General features: G+C 43.2%; 1 protein-coding gene across 1 annotated transcript in view; it reads left to right on the top strand.

Annotated features, from left to right (window-relative positions):
• The window catches only part of BRF1 (BRF1 RNA polymerase III transcription initiation factor subunit), a 170613-nt gene that overhangs the window by 114907 nt on the left and 30394 nt on the right, over positions 1–25312 (top strand). The window contains exons 12-15 of the mRNA XM_035326804.1: positions 7561–7622; positions 9845–9926; positions 10024–10079; positions 11915–12171. Coding sequence (XP_035182695.1) covers positions 7561–7622; positions 9845–9926; positions 10024–10079; positions 11915–12171 — 457 coding nt within the window. The remainder of the gene's footprint in view (positions 1–7560; positions 7623–9844; positions 9927–10023; positions 10080–11914; positions 12172–25312) is intronic.

Here is a 25312-nt window from a genome sequence, read left to right as displayed (position 1 = left end):
GGCACTTTGCACTGGCGGGGTGTGAAGAGGGGAGCTGATTAAGATGCTGGTCAGTTCTTCTCCTTGGCCTTTCCCTTTCTACGAACTGTTACTGTTGGATACCCCTGCAGAGATTTTTAAAAAACGCAGAAAGTAGAGGCCAGAAGGCACCAAAAAGAAGGAGGGCCGGGGGAAGGGAAAGGAGAGAGAAGGTGCCAAGAACAGCATAAAAGGGAATGGAGGAAAATACAGCAGGGGACTGGTGACTTTTCCAAATCAGATGGAAAAGAGCACTAAGTAGGGGAGAGCCTCTGTCTATGTAGTCTTCATTTTGAAAACCTTTTAAGTTCATGGCTGCGCAGGCCGGAGAGCTGAGCGTATGGACAAAGGCTGAGATGTGAGCGTGTGTCAGGAGCCGCGCTGCATCTTCCACAGGCACACCGTGATCAGGGCTGGCATCGTTAGACACGCAAATCACGAGCTGGAGAAGGCTTGTGTCTTTGCACGGGAGCTGGTGCCATTGCTCTGGAGCTGAAAAATGTCACTCGTGATAGGTAATTAGTATGTTTCTGGGCATTTGTCAAGGTGGTCATCGGTGGTTACTGGCTCCATCAGCAAGAATTAGCTTTTGGCATGTCGTGGAGAGCAGCTGTCATCGGAGCACTTGGTCATGACAGCAGAGCTGTGATCTTAAAAAAGAAGGAAGAGTTGGATCAAGTAGGTTGCATAAAGGATGCTCTTTTGCACTATTTTCAAAAGGTGCTGGGGGCACACGAACACTATTAAAGAGGAACATCTGCTGCTGGTTCTGAGGACAGTTCTCAAGGTGTTCTTCGGTTCAAAAGCTTAACTTTCAGCTGTATTTATTTTTGGGAGGTTGAAAGGATTTTTTCTTAAGGGCTTTTCATGTTGCTATGTAGTTCAATAAGCATGAGCTCACCTTCGCAAAAAAAAACCTTAGGAATCAAAGTGGCATTGTTAATTGCTGGACTATTTTCTTACTACCTGCTTTAAAAATACATGCTGCAGAGGGGATCTCTGAAAAGAACAGAACGTTAACTGTTTTTCTGGTGAATTAGTGCTTATCAGCTTCCCATGTCTGTTAGACTAGTGGCAAAACCTTTAAATGGATGTGAAATGCGTGGATGTGGTTTGGGTAGATCCTCCATGCACTATGAGGTGAAAAAACAGCAATTTTTTCAGCGTGGGCATGCCAAAAAACAGGAGCTTTTTTTTTTTTCTTTTTTTTTTTCCCAAATTGAAATTTAATTTCTAAAAAACTTGACATCCCGTCCTTGCGATGGGATAATTGTTCTGCGACCGCTGTATAAAAGCGGCTGATGCAGGAGGGCCATGAGATGTCAATCAGCTGTGCAGGAGAAACCTAACACCTGGAGCCTGACTCTCAGCACGAGGAAATAGAGATGCAGACACTTAATAAAGATGGGTTTGTAGCTGCGCGCGGTGTTAAGACCAAGTCTCGAAGGAAAACCTTCGGCGTACAGCGAGGCGGCTGAGCCTGATGCAGCAACTGCAAAGATCCCAGCTCTTGTTCCTGTTTGCTCTGTGGCAAACATTTACAGTAGACGGGAGCAGTGACAAAACAAAACTAATGAGCCTGTACATCCCTTTTTTTTGGAAAGCTTACCTTGCAAGCAATAATAATGCTTCCACGTTGCTATTGCAAGCTGTGATCTCCTGCTTGCACTAGCACGGTGTGTAGCAGATAGGTGACATTTCTTTGTTTTTATTAGCTCAGGCTTCTTCCCTCTTTGCCCTTCATTTGTCCCTTGTAGGGCTTTTGCCTTTACTCTCCTTAGAGTCCAAACGTGGGTGTTTGGCTGTGCCAGTGCTTTTGGCCGTGTGCTCCCGGGCAGCGTGGCGCCAGGCAGAGCCGCGTCCGGCCACCTCCAGCCGGCACCAATGGACGTTGCTGGGCAGAAGGGGCCTCGCTGCCCCTGGCCCGCCGGGTGCTTTCTCTTAAGAAGCGAGGAGGCTGGAAACTTGGCTTCGGCTGGAGAGGACCCCGTAACCTTGCCTTGGCAGAAGGAAATAATAATGTGACAGACTTCATTTATCTTTGTGCTGTATGCATGGCCTCGCGTGCTCTGCAGTCCTTCGGAGCTAAATCCTGGTGTGAAATTGGCACTCTGAAGGGGAGACTGTAATTTTCAAGGTGGCTTCAGGTACAATAAAAAAACCCTACATTTTCACTTAAGCATGAGAACACAAGACATGTATTTTTGTGACACTTGCATTGTCAGTAAGAGCAATTAATTTTGCTCTGACTTTACGTTTTGATTTTCATTTCTGGCGCACTTTTGCTGTGACAGCACATCGGACGTTGTCAAAGATGGCCGGGGGGAAACCGGAGCCGTTGGCAGCGACTGCTCTGCCTTTGGGGCATGGTGGGGCAGCCTGGAATTGCACGGAGAGGTGCCTTATCTGGGTGTAATATGCAACGAGCAGCTTAAAACAGCTTAAACTGCTGAGATGACCTCCCAGCCTGCTCACTCGATGTTAATAAAGCTGGCAGCAGCCCCTGCTCCTGCAGGCACACGGGCAGCGCACACCTGGACCCGGCGTGGGTTTGTTCACCTGCAGACGCGATGTCTGTCCTTGCACACCGTGCTCCACGCCGTGCCATGCTGCTGCTGCTGCTGCAGCGCCTCCCATCCGTTTCTCCTGGTGCCCTGCTCTGTTCTGTCCTTTGCCCCGTGCTGCACCCGCTCCCCTCCGGTTACTCCAGCTTAACGATAGCCTCGCACACCTCGGTCCATCGGCACCAACCCCTGCAGACGGGTTCCTATCCTCTCTGATCGACTAATCAATTTTACTCCAGGGCAGGTGGTGGAGCTCCTTTTCACCTGAAGCTACAGCCTCCTGCCGAGGTCCTCGCGGCTCCCCGGGTGACACCAGCACCGCCAGACCTGGCTGCAGAAACCCTCCTGCCCCGTGGCTCCCGCTGCTTCTAATCCCTCCCCGGGGAGCAGCAATCAATTCCTGATGCCCGTGCTCAGGGTTCGGGTTATTTGACTCATTGCTAGAGTGTTTTTCTCGGTGAAAACACCGTTCCTGGCTGTTTTCGCATGTTGCCTTGCTCTGGCGCCAGCGCGTTTCTTGAATGCTCGGGGTGTTGGGTGGCTGGCAGTGCTGGAGAGGGGGCAGGCTGCTTTGTTTCAGCTCCTCCAGCTCTGCGGCTGCGATGCGGTCGTGTGGCGGAGGACGTGTTCGCTGCGTGGGACAAGAGGACCCGGTGCCTGCCATTATATAAGCTTCAGAGGATTTCCTGAGGAGTGCTCAGCCTTCATTTCTGTCTGTGAGGAAATCCTCTTATCTGGGCAGTACAATAAATAGTTCTGCCTCCTGCACGAGGAACAGAAAAAACGCATCCTTCAAATGTCGGTTTTCGAAACCGTGGGTTTCTAAAATATAGCAGCTAGAGTTATTCTTCCGTAATAAATCCCCATAATAGTGTGCTATGTATACATTTAACTGGATACACAGAGGTAGGAGAGGGGGAGACTGCGTTAAAAGAGGGCTTAGTATGCATTTAGTAATGACAAGAAGAGTAAATAATCCTGCAGGTTTACAAACCTAATCCTCAATGTCTGTTTGTAGCCCTCGTGTCTAGTGGAGTCGGCTGGCAAAGATGTTAAAAAGCTGGAAAGAAAGGGCTTTTTTGGTTTGTATTTTTAAATACGCAGGGAGCTGGTGGGTGACTGGCAGTGGTAAGTTCCACGAATGTCGTTGGTGGGACCTCGATCGAAGGCTCTGGGAGTGCCGTCTGCCCCTGCTAGCTCAGGGAACCGCGGTGAGGAAGGAGCCGGCTGCTTCGCCTCTCTGCTTCTCTGCCCGCTCCTCTGACAGTGGTTTCCTTTAAATACAGGAGCTGGGGGGCTGCTGCTTGCAATGCAGGACTTACTTTTTGTCTGTGCTCTGCAGAAAATCATTTATTATTTTTTTTTATATTTTAACAGAAGAAATCCGCGCTGCGAGCCGTGTCACATGGCACCATTGCTTTTAAATAAGCTTTTAAGAGGTTGGACCAGATGTTGGTCACATCTGTGTTTTCATTTCGTCGAAAATTTCATTTCAACCCTTTTATTAAAGGAGAAAATGATCATTTGGAAATTGTTTTGAGAAGTTTAGCAGCTGGGAAGATCTTTCTGGTGTATAAAAAGGGAAGGGGTATACTTGCTGTGCCCTGGAGTGAGCTCTGTAATGTGCAGCAGCTGACTGTTTATGGCTGGTGGGGTTAGCTCGTGTTGGAAATGATTGCCATGGAAATTTTCAGATCAAAATGAATGTATTATTTTTCGAACTGGCACTCTGTGACAAAACACCTTTTTTTTCTTTTTTTTTTCAGTGGAAGTGTTAAACTAGGGATTTGAAGGCACCTTCTCTTCTGAAAACCTCCTTGCACTTAATGAGTGCCTATCACATCGGCAGAAGAAAGGGCTACTTGCAGGCAGAGTGGGTATCCTGCAATTACTCCCTCTACTGCCGTTATGGGGTCTAAGAAATGCTTATTACGTACAACTTGCTTCTGGATTTTTCTCTGCAATTTACCAGTTGGAGAATGAGTTTTCTGTCCCTGTTGCTAATTGATCCAATGAGAAGAACTGGCACCTAATTCAGTAACAAGTTATATTTAAAATGACATGTGAAATTGTTCATGGTGCCTGAAATTACATCATTTTCAGTCTGGCATATTAGGGCTGTATAAGGAAACAGACATCTACTGTGCTGTGCCATATTAAATTTTAAACCTCTGATCCAAAAATATAGCAGACTATAGGCAAAGCGAGGTGTTTAATGATGAATAAAAAGCAGCGGCAGCTGATTTTGGTGGGATATTTTGATTGTTCCTAGGACACTGTGACAGTTTTTGCAGCAAATAATTTGGGAATGCACAGAATTTTATGTAAAGTTGAGCCGTGACTTGAGTCCTGAGTAGTTCTCAGACACGACTTGCAGATTTTGATTTTCTAGCCTTGTGATTTTCAGGACTTATTAGTGATTGTTGAGGCTGGCTCCTTTCTAATTTTATCCCTAATGTCTAATGAATATGGGGGAAAAAATCCTCTCTTGGTTCAGATAAACTAACTAGAAAGTTTTATTTTTTTCCAAAATCTTGGACAAAGGCCTGGTAAAACAAAGACGGGAGGAGACCACCCCCCTTCTGCCCTACAGCTCAGTGCCCAAAGCATGCATCCAGGATTTGGGAGACCGGGTTTGGGGCCCCGTTCTGCATAGCCTCCTTCAGACCCAGGAGGTGGGTTGCCTTGCCCTGGGCACACCCTTGCACTCCGTCGAGCCATTTTATTTTGTGTAAATCACGAAGCATTTCTTGGAACCAGGTGTGCAGTCTCCTGGGAAGGCGTCTCAGACACTAGACTACAGTTCTCGCTCCCTGCCCTGGCGAACAAGTTGAGCATTTAGCTCACTGGAAATTCGTCTATCAGTTCCAGCAGGAGAGAGCGGCGGTGCTGTTCTGCAGAACCGCCCGGGCTCCCACTGGGGATGCAGCACACAACGACTCCTCTTTGCTCTCTGCCTGATTACGGCTTGCTAAAAAATTCCAATGAGTTACATTCAAGTTGTTTTAAAGAGGCAACGAACCACCTGGACGCATTTTTTTTCACCTTGATTTTCCTCTGCAGCCTCCTGTAAGGGCACGCTTTGCCATATCCTTGGGTCGCATCCCTGTTGTGCGTGGTAGGGAGTGTTTGCACGAGGTGGCCCCAGTGCCAGAGGTTTTTCTCTTCCTGCACAGTGTAGAGATAAGTATATGTGATGACCAATTATATAATTGTTATGAAATCCTTACATTTTCAAAGTATTTTGGGGTAAAAAAGTTGTAAAGCGAATCTTTCACTCCTTGGGACTGAAGTCCAGTCAATTTGTGAATGTAATGTTAGGGAGAAATGTTCCTTAGGGCCTTTTCAGTCTTATTTGCCTCAGGGTAACTGAACTGGTAAAGTTGTTACCATGAGACAATCTCAGAAGAAGATCACAGCGCAGCGTTACACGATGCCTTGCCACAGAACATTTTCTTTGGGCTGAAACCCCTTCTGGGTTTGATTTGGCGTGGCAAGAATTTAAAACTTTGTTGATTAAACTGAATTTTGAAAAGAAAATTGTAAGTGCTCAGTGTCCGATACCAGTAAATGCCTGTAGAGCTGAGAGCCAGCTCCTTTACACCACCTCCTTTACACCCTTCGCTCCTACACAAGAGGTGGCTGGGCTCCTGGCACTGTGATTGCACAAGCTTGAGGCAATTGCTTTAACGCCTGAGTTGTGCCCAGCGGAGGATCACTTGTAGCTCCGGCAAGTGCTCCTCATTGCTACCTTTGACCCCAAATGATGCCCCTCAAGGCTCCGCGTTGCCATTACCTGCTGAGAACCAAGGAGCCCCAGCTCCACCAGGAGCCGACGAGCTCTACGAGGAGCCACCGACCCGGGCAGCCAAAACCATTCAGCGGTCTTGGGAAGTTGGGAGGCACGTGCCTGGGAACGGGGAGCTGTATCCCTACAGATGCCTAGCTGTTCTGCACCTTCTCATTTTTAATTTGCTGTTACGGGTTCCTGAAACTCTGTTTCTTTTTCCCGCACGGCAGCTGGTTGGGTTATCAGTTGTCTGGTCTTGCTTAGACGTAACGGAGATGACCAAGAAGCTTGCTTCGTTCCCCAGAATGAGTCTTTGTTGAGTCATTTAGTTTCTTCTCTACCTGGACCACATTAATAGTGCATTACCACCGTACATTAATATGATGTGGAAAATCACTTTGCTGCTGTAAGTTATGCTGGTCCCAAATCAGGCCTCGGTTCTGTGCTGTTATGCTTTTTAATAGATAAAATATATTTCAAAAAAATGTTTTCAGAAGAAGTCTTAGTAACTATGTAACTATGAAAATGACAAATTGTAATTATGGAAACTCATTATCGATTTAGGCCCTTCCATAGCTTTCAAGTTACTTTAAAATTTGGAAATGTTTTAATAATTCCCATTTTACAGACAAAGAAGACTAATGCACATCTTTTTAGAGAACTGCTATGAGTTAAGTGGTTCAGCTGATGAGAGATCAGAATCAAGAGTAAAGCCGCGGTACGACTGTCGGCATGATGTATTATTCACTGGCCCATGCTGCTTCTCTGTAAACAGAAAATATTTTCTAAGTCGTAATTTACAGATGAATCACCAGCCTATAGGCCCTGACAGAGAAATTCATGTGACGATGAAAGAAAAATGGTGTCATCTTCCTAAAATGGTTTCCTCGGCTTCATGGTGAAAACCTGTGGCTGTAAACCAGAAAGGAAGAAAAAAGGCAAGTGGTAATGAACGGCAGATTTTTAGTACCGAAGAGGACTGTACCGATTCCTGAATTTGAATTTAATTCAGCACGGTGAATTCTGGTGTATATATACCCCCGTATCAAAAATGCTCAGCCACTTGTTAAACCTCACTGGTGAACCCAGAAGGGAAGGCAATTATGAAGTGTTATTTTACCATAGAACTTGAATTGCGATTGATTTTGAAGAAATATCTAGCTAATTAAAATGTGTTCTTTTATGTAGGTGAAAATGCAGGAGATGGTGAATTAGATCTCAGTGGAATTGACGACAGTGAAATAGATAGGGTAAGATACCCTTTTATCCTGAGTCTCTCTGCATTTGGATATCTGAGAAAGAAAAATGGTTCTTATCTGGTGTATCCTCTCCTTCCCTGCCTCTTCGCTCTGGCAGCGCCTGCTTCTGATCTATAGAGAGGTTCAAGTGATTGCAGTGATCTGCGGTCAAAACTAATGTTCATGCGAGCCTGTGAATTTAGTCAGTTCTTGCCCATTTTATATATATACGGGACTGCTGCCGCTGCTGCTTTCTTTCTGTGCTGAAATAATTATGCTTTAGAACATCTTTTATTCTTAAGAAGAACTTTTAAAAGTTCGTTGGATCTCTAAATTCATTATTTAATTACAATATATTCAGCTTGCGAAGCTGCCATGGAAACCGAACTGTAAAAGCAGCACGTACAGCTTCTGTGTGCTTTCAAAGATTTCTGTAACATTTTCTTGATTTATTATTATTTGTGCGGCAGCACAAGATACCCTTTGCCATATAGCCTGAATATAAAAGACAGGCAGCTGTGGAAAATGGCTTGTTGAAGGCCACACAGCAGGTCAGCACGTGAACACGCAGCAGAGTCCAGTTCTCCTTGAGTTTTAGTCTGATGCCCTCTCCAGCCACCGTGAGAGTTTTAAAAGTGTAATTTGAACAGATAATGCAAGATGCTAAAAACTCCTTTTAGGGTACAAAGTCACTGAAAACAGCGGGGTTGCACAGAGGTTGCTGAGAATTGAGCTTGATTTGCAAAAGATTCTTGGTAATGGATGGAGGAGCAGGCAAGCGCTCAGCTTGAGGTCAGCAGTGGAGCGGAGTTTGCCAGGCTGGGTATTAGGAAAAGCGTCCTGGAAATGGAGGAGACAAGGGATGGGGGCGTGGGGACCTCACAGGCCTGATGCTGAAGGGATTCAGTATAGCAGATCCATCCTTTAAACAAAAGTGGGGAAAGCAAAAGCACATTTTCTCCGCGTTCTAGACTGTAGTGAGGTCATAACTCTGCTTTTATGACCTCATGTTCATTTCCATGGCAATAGACTGTAATATTGTAAGCCCAAGATTATGAACTCTCTAAAAGCATAAGAAGGATGAATAACTGAGCTATAAGGAAGAGAGTTTTACTGTTATGACCCACCTTTAATAGAAACAGATGAAACAGTGAAATATTGGTCTGATAACCCAGCACTTGTGCAGCTCTTTGCTCGCCCCGTTTGCCCTCCGAAGAAGGACTCCTCCCTGCATTAGTTTCATTTGAATGGAGTTATTTTTCCCATAAAATCCTGATGTGTGCATTGTACTTTGAAGAAAATCTGGAACAGTAAAACCTGTAAGATGGAGAAATCTCAAATTGTTTTTCTAGCACTTAAACATTGTTTTATTATTCCTGGGTCCATTGCTTAAAAATAAAGTGTCACATTCATGAAGGATGATCTGGTTTGTCTCCTCCGTTCTGCAGAAGTTCTTCACTGTCAAACAACATCAGCCAAGAGAACCTTCTCTTTGTATTGTGCTAAATACGGGGCTTACTTTTATAGCTGAGTAGCTGCAGGGGGAGATCTATCCAGCAACCTGCAAGCCTGCTTGCTACCTACCTACCGACCTACCTATTTATTTATATAGCTTATGTGAATAGTTCTAGGAGTGTTCTACAGCTCCACGCTTACTAATAATATTACTGTGACTAGTTGGGGTTAACTGAAGGAAGTTTAGACGTGGATATTGAATTGAGCTCTATAAAATCTGGAGGACTAAAACTCCATCAATCTAAGCTGGTTTCCTTCATGTAGAGTGGCCATTGAACCAAGAATCTTAGTAACTGTGCCTAAACCTTCCCAGAAACCTACCAAGAAGACATGTCTTTCTATTGTGGAAGCAGAGGGCAGTGGCTCCCTTACTGTTTCAAATTTAAGACCACTACCACCGTACAGAATAACTTGCAGACTGCCATGTTGTCATGGCGCGCTCTGATATCACCTGAAAAATAACATTAAAATGATCATTTTAGGTTTATTATGGATCACGTACGATGAGTCCTGCGTGATTGTTTGTCGCCCCACCATAGTTTGGAAACCGAGCACTGTATTTTGAAAACAGGTCATCGTTTTTGCTAGCTTTAGAAGTTTCTAGAAATGCTCGCTTCTAATGGTCTTATTTTCTTTTATTAATTTGTTTTTCAATTCAGTTTTGGTCTGTGGTTTTCAAGTTGATTTCTGAAAGCAGATGAACTTGTTTTGTCTTTTAGTATATACTTAACGAAACAGAAGCTCAGATAAAAGCAGAGCTGTGGATGAAAGAAAATGAAGATTATCTGAAGGAACAAAAAGGTAAGTATATGGGACTGAAATTCTCCTTTTGGCTAGTGTTGCTGAAATACCCAGTCTGTATAATCTTCATGCTGGTTATCCTTTTGTCATCTTTCAGAAAAGGAAGCAAGAATAGCAAAAGAGAAAGAACTTGGGATTTATAAGGAACACAAGGTATTAAACTGTGTGCTAATTGTGTCTGTTTGAAAATGTCTTGTAAATTCATTACATCCGTTGATCTGTAGGATGAATGGGAATATTGCTACAGGTCACCACTAGACAAGCAAAACCTAGTATATATTTACATGCTATAGAAACACAAAACTATAATTTTTTCAGGTGGTGAATAAAAGACTTTCTTGCCCAAACTTTTATTTTGAATTACTATTATGAGAAAATTCTGGGCATGGCAAAGTCAGAGCTAGTTCTTTGCATTTATGATTGCTGTCCTAATTGCTTGCTTATTTAAATGCAATTCTTAAGGCACGCCTGACTTTTTTAGTGTGTGCATAGAGAATTTGTTTGTACTTGCTGTAACTTCAGTAGCTTTCTTTGCTCTTGCAATTATCATTTCTTTATGGAGAACTGACCGGGTCTTTGTTCCAGTCACTTGAAGGAGTATTTCACCGTACCTTTCATAAAGACCGTGACAGCTATGTTAACAAATGGCATGTCCTGTCTCCGTGTTTAGCAGTTTAAAAAAGCCTAATTGGCCATATATTCACAATTTACAGCATTAGCATTTGGTGTAATTGAGCAAGTGACAAGTCAAATCTTCCACATGCAACTAAAATCCACGTTCGTTTTTTATGTGTATATCCTGTATCTTTTTTTCTGGCTAATGTGAAAGACAGAGTTTCCTACTTCCCCTAGGTATTTCAACAATAAAAACAAACCCAGACAATGAAATACTGTTTTAGGCTTCAGAGTTTCTCATTCATCCCACCCGTACAGAGAGGTGGCATTCTACCAGCAATTTTCAAAATTGTATAACTCTCTGGCACCGAAAAGTAGCCCAAACAACCCACCTTTTTGTTCTGACAACACAGGAGTTTTTCTCTAACTCCGTATTGTTTCCGACAGCTAGAGTAGAACTTGATTAATATAGTGCTTTCCAATTTCAAGGTAGCACTTGACCCATGTAGGTAAACAGAGGGGCTATTATACACTAAAAAATAAATCTCCTGCAGAGCTCGGTGTTAAAACCTTCCTTTGAAAAGGAAAACGCTGAATGAGAAACAGAGGATCTTTATTTTCTACCTACCCAGGCATTAGACCTGGATAGAAATGTTCTCCGGTGTCATTTCTCTGTCTGGGTCTGCGCAGTATCAGGCGCTGCAAGTAAAGGTTGGGCTCGGACCTGCAGCCTTTGGCCGAGAGGGGAGGTTGCCTCTCTGCAGCATCCTGCTTCCTATCCATCAGCATTAATGCCAGCCCACGCTTAGAAAACTGCTTCTAATTTTCTTGGCTTTTTTTTTTTTCAGTTTTGAGGAAGAGTTGGGTGGATATTTTCGTATTTGGCTTTCAAGCTTCATATAAAATGCTGCTGCAGTTCTGATACAGATTTGTCAGTGCCTAGGGAAGCAGCAACCCAGCTTGACTGTAACTTTGAAGGCGATTTTAACAGGGGCGGTTTTTTATTTACGTGCCGGGTGATGTTATCAGGGTCCCTGCTTCTGTAACAGGAGTCTGCTCCATCTTTTTCACATGTGAGAAATGGCCCACATTTCTTTTCTGGCAGCATTACAGATACGCAGCGAAGAATTTGTAATAAACTGCGTGGGCATTTGGCAAAAATACGAAAGCCAACACTTATCTCTCAGAGAAAAAGAGAAGTCCTTTAGCCCTTAGTCCTGCTCGGTTGCAGGCCAGCGAGCACTGACCAAGCTCAGCCCATCCTGTCCCCTTGTCCGCAGCACCTGTGCTGGGACTGCCGAGCTGCAGGTCGCCCTTCTGCTGCACAACAATTTTGTTTGTGTCTCCATCACTAATTTTATATTTTAATTAAGCCAAAGAAATCTGCAAAGAAGCGGGAGCCAATTCAAGCCAGCACAGCAGGAGAGGCAATTGAAAAGATGTTAGAACAGAAGAAAATCTCAAGTAAAATTAATTATAATGTGCTAAGGGACCTGAACAGCAAAGGAAGTAACACACCAAAGAAAGAGGATGACAGCACTGATGACAGCACCAACACCAAGAAGCTGTCAAGAAGAAAATCTAATGCCAGTAGGAATATAGCCAGCCCTGTAAACAGTGTGGGAAAAAGGTACTGCAATTGTTCATTTCTATCTCTGTCTGTGAGACTGTCTATGTATCTTTCTAAGCCAGACAATGTAGGTACTGAAACATTTGTTTGAGGCTAAAATAATGCTGGGGCTCTGTTTTTATTTATTTTGCCTGCAGTGTCACAGTGGAAACTTATTTATAGTTCCTGTATCAGAGGTCTGTTTTGGTGCGAGTTAATCATTCTGGAGAAGAAAAAAAAAAAAATCAATGGGAATTCATAAACACAAATCTTTTGGCCGTGGACACCTTTTCTTCACATATCCCTGACATTTGTTGTCCTCCCTTTCGGAGTTGTCTGTATCTGCTGACATGCCACTAAATGTTTGAAAGCTTTGGCTTTTTGCTTGATTTGAAAAATACAGTTCCCATCTGTTTTGACAGCTAGCTGTTTTGATTAGCTTTTATTTTATTTTTATTCCAAACTTTCATTGTTAATTGATGACACAAATATAAAGCTTTGCAGTAAATACCCTTGTCGGTTTTCTGGTCTGCATTTGCAAATGTTTTATAGTGTGATGAAAGCTACTATTTTAATGAGTAAAATACTCAGACTTGCTGGGCAGATTTGTAGTGTGCTGTAAAGTGTATAAGGAGATTGATGTGTCCTATCTGCAATATTCAACTGTTTTATTAGCCTGCAGTTCATGAAATCACGTTGGATGATCATTTGAATGGTCTCTATATATAGTCATTTCTGATTTAGTTGTTAGATATTTATTTACTCCCTAAAAGACACCATTTTTTGCCTCCAGGCACTACACCACAAGGAAATTCAAGCATTTGGTTTGGAAATGCTGGCCTGTGTCTTCATGCCATAGTTTAGAGGATAAAGTTGAGGGGAGGGATGGAGGGAGCGGAGGAGGGAGAGATGGGGTTAGGCATGCGATGCCAGGCGAGCATGGGAGGGACGTGGGGGTGTCTGAAGTGAAAATCGGGAGATTTCTTCCTGGTGGTGTCTCAGCAGTGCGTTTTCTCATCCTAATGAAGCAGCTTTTGGGAGAGAAGGACAACCTCGAGGTGTGAGAATCCATCTCTTCATGAAGGAACAGGAGACACAGGGTACCTGCAGATGGGAAGCTGGGAGGGATGGTAAGGAGACTTCCCTCAGAAGCTGAGCAAACACAGATGACTAGACACAAACTCCTTATTTTGTCCTGATTTGCATTAGCTTTGGCCAATGCATTGGCTTTGGCTTTAGCAGTAGGCTTCTCAGCCAAAACCATGTCTAGCCTCACTGTCACCGGCATACAGACTTTTTGCAATGTAACGGACATTTTTTCCTGCTGTTCCTTCTTCATTCTGTATTTTACCAAGATGGCTTCGTTCTCATGCAGCTTCTCACCCTTAACATCAACAGCTCTGCTTTCCAGTTCTTTACTCACTGAGGGTTTTAGCCTGCTGTGGATGTGCTACCTCATGTCATGCCTAATGACCCACGCACGCACATTTTCCTCTGGTGACAGAAAGCAAAGATGCACTGAGGATTAACTAACAGCATTGCGCATATGTTTTGTTTGGATTTAACAGGTATTAGTGAGTCACGTTTCTGGCATCCCTCGTAAAACATGGCTCTGATTCAGCTGTCAGAAATGAAATGCTGCGTTGGGAAGCAGGGGGAAGTAGGGACTTGTGAGGTCCCCCTTGCTTTTCAGGACGTAGCAGTAGTATCGACGCTCGAGCTTCTTTGCCACATCTGTGCCTTGTCCATACGAGGCCCAGTTTTCAAAAATGCTGGGCACTTGGAGCTTCTGTTGAAGCCTCTGTTAAACTCTTCACAGGTGTTAAACTCTTCGGAAAATCATGCCATAAATATTTAATTTAACAGTGGTGCAACTTGAAAAGGTTTCTAAATAAATACACAAATCAGTATTTTCCAAAAGCATCTAATAAAATGTGTTTATTTTTCCTCTTGAGAGTCTAAAGTACGTCCTTAAGATGCATAACAGAGTTTCCTGATGATGATTAGCAGATCTTAGATACAATGAATTTTGCAGCAGAGCACTTCAGAGAAGGTTGGGGATACATGCAGATATGCGAGTTAAGATTTTGCACTCCAGAAGTAGGCAGCATTCTTGCTTAAATAATATCAAGGACTTGGCAAACCATTAGTTCTTTATTTCTTGCAATTAAAGATTTATGACATACTTATGATTTTTTTTGCTAGTAGTCTAAATGCCATGCCTTTTAAATGGCATGCATAAATTTCTGTGTTCTGCATTGTTCTTAGATGCCACGCATCCATTTCCTTTGTTCAGCATTGTTCCTCTGAGAGGTGAATGGCTAACTGCTTTCCTAGTGATACAAAAATCAGGGTGATTTATATGCAATTAATAATAATAAAAACCCTGAACGTTGCTCATTAGAAAATGAATGAGGCACGTAATGTAGCTTTATCCAGGAGGCATTTGCGGAAATCTTGCTAACTGTTTTGGTTTGGAGTGATTTACAGTCCTACATGTTTATCTTTCTGGGTCTAAAATACTTAGTAAGCTGTATTTGACTGCAGCAGCACCTTGCATAACCATGCCTTGATCCAGTCCTTTCATTCATTTGAGATATAGTCAGTTTTTAAAGAGCTCCTGGTTTAGTCTCGATCCCAATTAAAAGGCCCCAGTACCAAGCTACTGGGAGCTTCATGGGCTAGGAGAGGAATATTGCTTCTTGGTGATTAAGGCAGTACTCGTGTAAAGGTATAAAATTAGGAATGTAGATTTTATTGCTTTCCATGTGCAAGCCAAGACTTTACATACCTCACTAGGTCTGGACAGATGATGCGGCTTAGTTTGGCATGTGTCTCAGAAATCATTTTATATACAGTGTGTAGCACTCTGGAAGTCGATCTTCTCCATTTTTCTAATTGCCTCTCACTATAAAATACGCTACCCTTGTATTTCTGGGAAGGGGACTTCAGATTCTCTCTTAAAAAAGGGTTGCCCCAGCCAGACGTGGTGCAATTTCTGTTGATTTGTTGTTGCTGTTTCGTTGTACGACATAAAGCAGCAGTCACAGAATTGTTTGGTGGTTTCTGAAATTTTCTTGGGAAGGTACTTCTAAACAATTATCCCAGGGATCACACAGAGTTCCCCCTTTTTGGATGAGTAGACATTACATACATCAGTATTTTCAAAAGCGAACTGGATTTTTGAACAGTTTTCTTCACTGTGAATGCTGTGCAACTTTCTGACATTTAGAAAAAGATAGGCTTTTTTCAGATGCATTTCCCAGAATTATTCTGGGGTTGTACTTAATGTATCTGTCAACACAGTAGAAAAATGATAAAGACAACGCAAGCAATTTCAAGAAACTTTACTTTGTGTGAATGTGTTTCATTACATTTCTTAATGCATTGGGGCTTGGGTTTTGTTCTAGTGGGTATCACGACTGGTGCTTTAGAAGGAAAAGCCATTTCATTGTCTCTATTATAGAGACGTGGCTTGGTGGATGTTACCATAATAGACATTGCAGCTTTAATTTCAATTACCAGTTGCTCAGTTTATCTTCACTAATGTCTTCTGTGCATATGAAACAGGTGTCACAGAAGACTAATATGTTGAACTCCTGGGAAAGAGCAATTGCCACTTTGAGCTACTTAAAACCTAAACTCCAGTTTGAGCTGTGTTATGCACCGGAGCTCTTCAAGTCCACTAAAGAAGGGGTTTAGGTCCGCAAGCTTTTGGTTAAAAGCTTAATAATTTACTTTATATTTACTTGAGCTGAATCTTACAATGTTATTTGCAGTGAAATGTGTTGTACCAAGAAAAAGTGGGACCAAAAAAGCTTTCAAGTCACTACTTTTTAAAAATTTTCGGCCTATTTATTGCTATGTACTTGAAATTGGTAATGATATCAGAGAGGACAGGATATATTATCGGGGGAATAAATGTGTCAGGTTAATCTCCTGAAGAATTTGCCGTGGAAGAAGTGAAGCAGGACTGCAAAGCACAGCTGAATCCACTGTAATGAAACAAGCTTGTTCTGAATGGAAGCGTATGAATATATAACAGAAAACCAAATCAGGCTTGCTGCAAATATGACAAAAGCCCTTGGTAGAGATTTCAGATTTGATTAGATTTTGAATTTCACTTCTGAATTCTCTCCATGGCCTCACTGTTGTTTATCGGCCATCTTTTCGCTCGGCAGCGGGGCCCGCCGGTGCTCCTGAGCCCGAAGGAGAAGATCGGCATGTGGGAAAGGCTGGTAGCTTGTCTTGGCCCTCGAGGACACTTTGCATTATTGGCATCTGCTCCATACACATTTTTGTTGGCTTCCCCGTGCGTGTCACAACCCCAGAAATATCCCCTACATGAGGAGGGAGGATGCTCGTAATGTTGTCTACAGCCTCGTGGTGGGTGACTCACTTAAGCACGTACATTGTGTGGTACTTTCCTGGCTCTGACTGAAATCAGATTCCCCCAGAGGGTAAAATATGAGCAGAAACCTAACTCACTAATTTTTGGTAAAGTTGTATCAGAGAAATAGCGTTACTGGGTGAGGGCAGCAAGCACAACTCCCCATCCCACACAGCTGCTCATGCTGTGGGAGCCCGGCAGGACCTGTATGGATTCTTCCCGGGCAGTGAGAAGGGAGGAAGCCCTCCCACCCAGGATTACTGACAATGACAAGCCCTGCATTTTGGGTTTTGCCGTCCAGGCGCGTGGCAGTGCAGGGCTGAGAGCCGTGCCGTCACGCTGCTCCCAACCCAGCTGCAAGTCTCCGTCTCCGTGATGCTTGTCTGCATTTGCCATGGCTTATGATTTGTTTTTATAAACTCAAAGCAGACTTTTTTTTTTTAATGTACAGTACTTGTAGTTTATTTTACATTATGGGACTGGTATTTGTGGAGGGGAAGAGGGTGAGCTCAGTTTTTCCAGATTGCTTAGATCACTCCAAAACTGCATGAGACAAAGCTCAGCTTGGGTAATCCAAGGGATGCCTGCGTGTCTGAAAAACCTTGAAAGCGGTATTTCTGTCAGGGTTCTGCCTAACCTTTACACCAGTTAGACCCAGCTGGTCATGATGGTTACAAAGCACTCTTGATTCCTTGTGTCTAGAAGAGAGTTGTTGTTTCAGAACCTCTTTTAGTAGGAAAAATAACCTTGCAGCAAAGGTTTAAGAGATTTGGAAATGGGTATCTTCGAGGTGCCTGGATTGCAGCAGACACAAAAGGGGTCTGGCAGGCTGATGGTGGCTGCAGGGATGCCCCCAGGCGAGCTCTGCGTGATGGAGCTGGGCTGCTGAAGAGGGAGAAGTCCCCGTGTTTGGCAGACGTGAAGCTTTGCAGAGTCTTTTCTGTGCTGACTTCAGTATGTATTCCCCTTACAAATTGGTCCTTTGAGATGGGATCTTAAGAGTGTTTTTATATGCTTTAATTTTTCCACCATTTATTTTTATTTTTTTCAGCATTGCCTTCAGCTCTCTGTCTAATTTACCTTTCATAGGCTGTTTTTCCCTCTCTGCTTTGAAGTCTATTACATGGCTCGGAATTCGTGTGTATTACTCAAAGTGAGATATTAAACTTTATTTCTTGTCTTGTGCAGCGCTTCAGGCCTTCTTTCCATATGTGACTAATGCACTAGCACAAACGTGCTCCCCGAGACAGAATTCCTTATGGCAGATACTGGGAGTGCTTGCTGAGCTGCTAGCTGGGAGTTTCTTCTCTAAGCTTAATTATTTTTCGGTCGTTGTTTTGGTCTTTCCTCCCAAAGCAGTCCCCTGTTGGCTGGGGGATGAACTAGCTCCGGTTCCTGGTGTGGGGGTACATGTGGGAGCCTTCAGCTTTCGGTTTGAGTCTTCTGTGCTTGGTAAATAAATTCTCCATCCGCTCCAACATAACCAGTTTCTTATGTGAGCTCTGCTTGGAGAATTTCTGTGGAGTGTAATTTGATGTATGTTTGTGCTTTGCAGTGGTATATAATCATTTAAATCAAAGGTTAATCAAAATGATTAGTCATTTTAAACAGGAAAATGGTGACATTTGATAAGTACCTCCACTTAAAATAAATCCTGCCAGTATTTTTCAGTCCTGTAACTTTAGAGGGACAACTTTATACAAATTACGGTTAGCATTTTATTTACCAAAAACAAAGCCAAGAAAGAAATGAATGCAACACTTCCAGGCTTCTGCTTTTCGAGTCATGCATCCGCCTTATTCAAGGTACCTGCCTGGGGGAGAGCTTCGCCAGTGACCTTGGAGGGAGCTGACATCCATTTATTTGCTTGCTCACAGTAGGTGTGGGGAGTTGATCTAGTAAAGCCTGCTGTAATGTTGTAACCTGGCTAGCGCTGCAGGTAGCTCTCTTCGGGTGAGCTAAGAAGCCTTTTGTACCAACGAGATAAATCAGGGGCGAGAGCTGCACAGAAACTTAACTGACCCAACATGCCTTCAAACGAGCGTGTGTGCTAAAATTTGTGAGCGCTAAAATTAGATAGCCAGCAGTCCTTCCCTCTTCATTAACACGGGAGGAAAAATGCATTTCTTTGGTGCATGCACCACAGTCGGGATCGGTGGAGCGGGTTGGCCCTCTGCCCTCCACTTCGTTCCTCCTCACGCTGAGGTGGGAGGGAAGGAAGGAGAAAGATTTTTGTTTTTTAAATCCCAAACCAATCCATCCAGGAGCCGGAAATGTTTGTCAGAATGTGATGTTTATTCTGATTACTCAGGCTATGTTGAAGATCAGTTCCCCCAAAGTTTTGAAGTCATTTCTTTTTGATTGCTGGGATTTAAAATACCAGAATTTCAGTACTGCAGCAAACCCGCCTGTGTTTTCACTCTGTAAGATATAATGGGAGACAAAAGCCCCTGGAATGGCTTAATGATAGGAGAAATAACATAAAAAGGCTCTCTCGTTGTGAACCAGTTAATGTAAGCTCAGCGATGCTACAAAGCATCTTTAGTTGTACATCATTCATTAATGGCATTCAACTTTTATAGTGCAGACGTTCAATGTTGTCAGGGTTTAGCTTAGTGTAAGTGTAAGGGAACATGGTCTGCTGCCACTGCAGAGGGGAGTTCCTGAGCTGTCATTTATTTAGTCTTACGAGAATCTTGGAGAAATGTACAAAAATAAACCCTTCAAGACTGGGTGAAGACACTTCTAGGCTTGTGTGAGCGTTTCAGCAGTAACAAGCTTCTGCCAAATTCAGCGCTCGGTTCCCTTTACCCAAAATGATTAGAGTGCTTTCAATTTAAAACTAAAAAGGCATTGATCTGGCTGACCTTGTGGCCCAGACCCAGGTCAAGTGTCTGTATTTTTGCAGCAGCCTCGTTGTTTGTTTAATATAAATTGGATATTGCTTTTCCGCCTCCCACTCAAGAAAAATCGTCTCCCCGTCGGATTCCAGGGGAGGTCAGCTGGGCAGCACGAAAATGCAGAGCAGACTTTTGTGACCGTCTGAAATCATTTCATCTCGCATTTAAGACCACATCGGAGCAATTTTAGCCCAGAAGATAATTTTGCGTGACACTCGTGCTGCGAGCTCCTTGTTATCTCTGTTCTCATTTTCAGGTTTATTAGAAGAAAATGCTCGGTGGTCTTTTACTTCCAAATTAGCCTTGGTGCGTGTAATGGGAGATTCGATACGTATGCACACATTAATAGTGTGTTACCAAAAACAGTTGTAAGTGACCTGGGGGAAGAGGGGAGTGGGAAGAAGCAAAGAACTAGAAAGTGCACGCTGCTGTCAGAACCTAAAGGCACGCATCCTGCTCTAACAGCTGAGAGTCTCGGGCACTGTGAAATGCTCAAGTTGTTAGTCTGCAGATTTTTCTGGTTTGTTTGTTTGTGTTTATGGCTGAGAAGTGGCTGGTTTCAGAATTGATTTTTCTGTTGACTCTACCCCAGCACGGTCTACTTGTTGATTTGCTCTCTCTTTTTTTTTTAATATAAGACCAGGGCAGTGTGTGGCTGGTGTGCTTTACATTTGCAAATGAACTTGAATTTTCAGTGGATATTTATTAAACGTTGAAGGAAATGAGACAAAACCAAGAAGTTACCTTGTTCTCAGTACGATAAGGCATATGTTATCCTACCAAGGCTAATACCCAAACCAGGAGAGCAGTCACAGAAGCATTTTGTTTCTCGATGTTTGCCTATGTTGCCAGACTGGGTAAGTGGCAATCTGTGTGGCTGTGTAAAGCTGGGTAAAGTATTGGAAAGTTATGGCAGTTTGTTGCAAAACTTGAGGTACTGTGTTGTTCACAGAATATTTAACAGAATCTACATAATTAGTTTTAAATTGGCCAGTGTACTGTAACTTAGTCATTTGTGTAAGTGCTGTTCCATTACCCGGTGATGTTTCTGGTGTGCTGACTGATTTCAGCTTTACCTTGCTGCATTTGCTACTAAATATAGGCTGAAACATATTGAGATGACTTCTAAATGCGTTCTTGGAAGAGACGTGCAGCAAATTTAACTTCTTCTGTTGTTTAATTTCCAATTCCTTCTTAACTCAGAAATTCCTGCCCAGCATTTCCCCCTCCCTCCCGCCCAGCACAGCGAGAGACCGACCGAACCGATCGCCGTCTTTAGCACTTGCAGCAACCGAGGTAACTTCCCCACCCTCTCCAGAACAGCAGGACTTCTCTCATACAGACCCCTTCCTTGTGACCCAGAAAGGCGTAAGGGAGCAAACCACTGACTTCTGCAAACATTTGCCTCTCCCCTCATGTTTTTAGACTGGAAAAGAAACCCGTGCAGCTACAGAGGTCGGATTATAAGGTAAAGAGGGCAGTGTATGTGGACGTAAGGACCCGCAGCCCATCTCCCAAGTGCACATTCAAGATCCTTTCATCCTGAGTGCTTTTTCTAGGCATGCTTGGCTCAGCAGCTGTCAAAAACTGTAAATGATTTGAGATCTTTCTTTTCAAACAGGGCCGTGATAGCTGGCAGTGAAAGGATACAAAGAGCCTATTATAGCCCGCAGCGTGACATGGTGTGACAGATCTGAAATCTGTATTGATATTCAAAGTTGAGTGTAACCTTGCTGAATTGGAGTTCTGAAACCTTGGACACTGAGAACACTCTGAGGTCCCATTCAGGATGGAAGGATTGGGTGTATATTAACAGGCTGTTGTCTCTTTATTCAGAGATGTTTTAGATGCGGCATTTAATGTGAAAGAAACCCGTGCTACTTCACGGTGCAGTGTTCTTTTAAAAAGTTATCAATATATTTAATCTGGGTGTTTGGGGATCTGAAGCATGAAGGAAACGCATACAAATTAGGAAGCAGAATGAAGTGGCTGGCATATTTATTTTGTAAGGTTATCTTTGCCTGCCTAGAGTGGTGCCATGGTAGCTATACTAGAAAAATGGCATCGTGTACTTCGGTGTGGGTTTTATTAATGCAGCAGTAACGAGACAACATAATTTGAAATCCAAACTAAAACTGCTGTTGCTGAAGTTAAGCAACACAATCATCAGATTCAAGCTGTAGTTCAATTAATCAATCAATCAGCTGATGAATTAATAGCAGAGATTAAAATCAGCAGTGAATCAAATGATTAGGTGTAGAGAGCACGACAGAAATCAGGAAGTTTTATGAAATAGGACTGCTTATTGCAAGGCAGCAAGGCAGGAGGATACCCAGCGAGCATTGCCTGCTGCCCGCCTCTTGGAAGCAGCCGATGGATCTTTCCCATTAGTGCGTTAGTAAGTCACTTCAGGGAGTTAATTCTGTGCCTGAGTATGCTACTTAGATGACAGTGGATTAGACGCTTGCTCTTTTTCCATTTTCTGCTAAATGAACTGTGTGCAAACGCTCTTTATTAAGCAATATTGGCTTAAAAGTATGATAGGCAAATATAGCACGTCTTTAACATGTTTGCACTTTATTCATGCCTTCTGAAATGCTGCAGAAAAAAAATGATTGGAGCACAGTAGAAGAAAGGTGAGCTCCTTTGTGCAGGCTGTTGGTGGAACACCACAGCTGTGTAGGCGAGATTGGTGGATGCCTCCTGCGGGCTTCACTGGGTGTTCCTGCATCAGGCTGTGCCCTCCAGAGTCCCTCCTCCACCTCCTCCTCCTCCTCCTCCGGACAATGTTCAGGAGGCTAGGACCATTCATGTCTCCCAGAAATGTGGCAGCATAAAAAACCTCTACCTTTATCTCCGATGTGTTTATTTGTGGTACTGACTCTGCTGCACCTCCTCAAATCTCCAAAACGCTTTGGGGAAGTATGAGCTTTCTTTTCCTACAGCCTGGTTCAGTCTAAATGTGGTTTTGACCTTTGGACAATCTGGAACATCAAATCTGACAGCAAGGCCCAATCATTTCTTATATAACTTATTTTAAAAGTCAGAACATAATGTGCTCCTAAAGCGTAAGAGAGGACTTGCTGAAAAAGCTTCAGTCTCATCAGAGCACACATGACTTAAATTTCCTTAAATTCCTGTAGTAACAGAAGCTACTTTTAATCTGTGGAAGCATTTTTTTCGTTTTCCTGTTATTCCTTAAAGTATTCCCGTTCCTTTTCACCAGGAAAGAATTGCAGGAATGAAAGAATTTGATTTAACTAGGTTAGAAAAGTGGTCGTAAGAAAAATAGTTGTTTGGAGTAGTACACAACTAACCTCAGATAATATACTAGCACCTCAAGAAAATCTCAGGTCTGTACATATCAAGTGTAAGCAAATGAGCCTTCTCACGAGAACAGTGCTGGGAGTGTACCCACGTTTGTTGCCTTACAGAATCCGTTTAAGGCCGTGTTGGAATCTCTCCTTTGGTCAGTGTAGTATGGTGTATCGGTGCGCTGTGAGCATTGGTGATTTTACTGCATAATGTATAACCAGAATTGCACAAATATGTTACCCAGGCAAATCATAGTTATCAGGTTTGGTTTGTATATGACATTTTCTTGCAGTTCTGTTCCTTCTGAATGCTTTTGATGAGCTACTGCTCAGCATACACTGCTGTTTTATGGCTCACATAGACTGTGCCGTACATCTCATGAAAATAAACCTGAATACTGATTCATCAGCTCTACAGGCAAAAAATGACAATGTTCAATTCTGTTCTATTAAAAAAAAATACACACACAGAGGGAGGGGAAGAAAAGAAAAAGAAAGGGATAATTAAGGACTCAAAACCACTGCATTTGTGTTGTTTTATTCCTGCAATGAGTGAAGTGAGTCCCATGTAAAGTGCGGTGTGTGTAAGCCACAAGAAAGCATGAATTTTGTATAATGCAAAGTAACGTACTGGCGAGTGGCTTACTCCCTGGAGAGGTTGGGGCTGGGAGGTGCCCTCTTTGTAAAAATAAACCTCATCTTGCTGACCTGTGCAGCCCCTGGCCGCCTCTCTCGGCATCCAACCCGAAGAGATTAGGAAAGCCCTTCTCATCAGAAGGCACTGTGGACACCGTTGTCTCCAAGGGTCCCGTTGTGTCTGGGCGTGATTTATCAGGGCAGCAACCTGCCTGCTCCGGAGCCTTCACCCGCTGGCACCAGCAGCTCAGCAGCAGCCCTGCTGCTGTCGGGCAGGCGTTCAGGCTCGAACCTCTGCCTGCTAAAAATAATGCACATCTCCCAACGTGACGGATGGCAAACCTGACCCCCTGAGGCATTCGCCCAGACTTGTTCCGAAGGCTGGCTGCTTTTGTTGAATCGACATTTTCAGGTGCTTTCTGTATTTTCTCCAGGAGTAGATAACTCGTATTTTGTTCAACGCAGAAAATAGGAACATGATTAAATCTCGCGGAAAGTTTGTCTTTCAGCACATGGTAATCTTCAGTTTCAGGATTTTATATGGATACACATGCGTTATATATATGCGTGTGTGAATGTATATAAAAAGAAAAGTCTTAAAAATGCAGTTTTTATACGTTTATTTCTATCTCATCAGGAGAGTTGGCAGCGAAACGTTTCTAAGATCCAATGATTACTAGGCTGTAGTTTTTCTATTAGCTTTGGGTTGCAATTTGAAATTGCTCCTTAAAACATAAGCAGGTCTTAAATCGCAGAGCAGTAGGAAATTCTGGGATCCAGGGCCTGGAGTGAGCTTGCAGTATTATTTTGTTGCAGCGTCAGTAGCTAACAAACGTGAAGCCCAGCATTATATTAACTTTCCTGTGAAGACCGGAGGCTAGAAAACTCAAGTTTCTGGTTCAGCATTTGCTGATAGGATTTGCAACTCGGGGAACTCCAAACGCAAGATGCTTTTTGCAGAGTGCTTGCGAGAGGCCAGCCTCAGTAACAGATGTGGTTTTGTCTAAATGTCTTTCCCTCTCTTTTCAATCTCAATATCTGTTGATTTCATTTTAGGACCCATTTTAAAGCAAATGAAACAGCTAAGACTTTTTCTGCCATGGCCTTCAATATCCTACCTCTCTACAGCCCATAGTTTTAAGAGCTGTGGGAGGTGTGGAGCTGAGGGTGCCTGTACTGGGCTCTGGTTTCAAGCCATTTTATACGTTGGTGAAGATTTCAGGCTTTTATAGCAGGACTTACCTTTACCAGTAGAGCTCCTTTCGCCTGTACACCATAAGCCACGTCACAGCTTCAGAGGGATCTGGCTAGCTCCCAGTTTAAACTGTCTTAATAGGGTGAATCTGAACTGACTTAAATACTCTTAATTTACCACCATAACTAGAGGGTCAAAGGCAAGAGCACTAATATTTCAGAGAAGTTTTCAAGAGGAATTTAAACCTAGCTGCTTTAGAAATGTCTCTAAGATGAGGCAAGGAAGGTTATAGATAAATGATTTCAATCACCCAGGCTTTTTATGAATGGATAACCCTAAGGCTTTCTGTACTGCACGTGTCTAGGGCTGGATTTTGTCCCACTGACCTCAGTGGATGGTTCACGCCGTGGAAGGGTGGAGCAGTGTGTGCTTTGGGATGTGTACAGGCACCGCAAAGAGTTGTGAGAGTCGGTCCCTGATGAGGCAGATAGTTAAACAAGTGTACGTTCTCAGGCTTTGTGCATGCTTTTGGAAGGAAATGGTAAAACAATCTACTTAAGAGCATCTGAATTTTTGCCAATGTGTGTTATAGCTTTCCCTGATAAATTACTAAAAATGCTTTCCATAGCTATTGCTAGAAATACTTTCCATTCCTTTTTTCTTTTCTTTTCTTTTCCTTTTCTTTTCTTTTCTTTTCTTTTCTTTTCTTTTCTTTTCTTTTCTTTTC

The sequence above is a fragment of the Oxyura jamaicensis genome, chromosome 5 (assembly GCF_011077185.1).
Source record: "Oxyura jamaicensis isolate SHBP4307 breed ruddy duck chromosome 5, BPBGC_Ojam_1.0, whole genome shotgun sequence".
NCBI classification, from domain to species: Eukaryota; Metazoa; Chordata; class Aves; order Anseriformes; family Anatidae; genus Oxyura; species Oxyura jamaicensis.
Note: the sequence above shows the minus strand (reverse complement) of the source record. Positions and strands in the feature narration are given on the sequence as shown.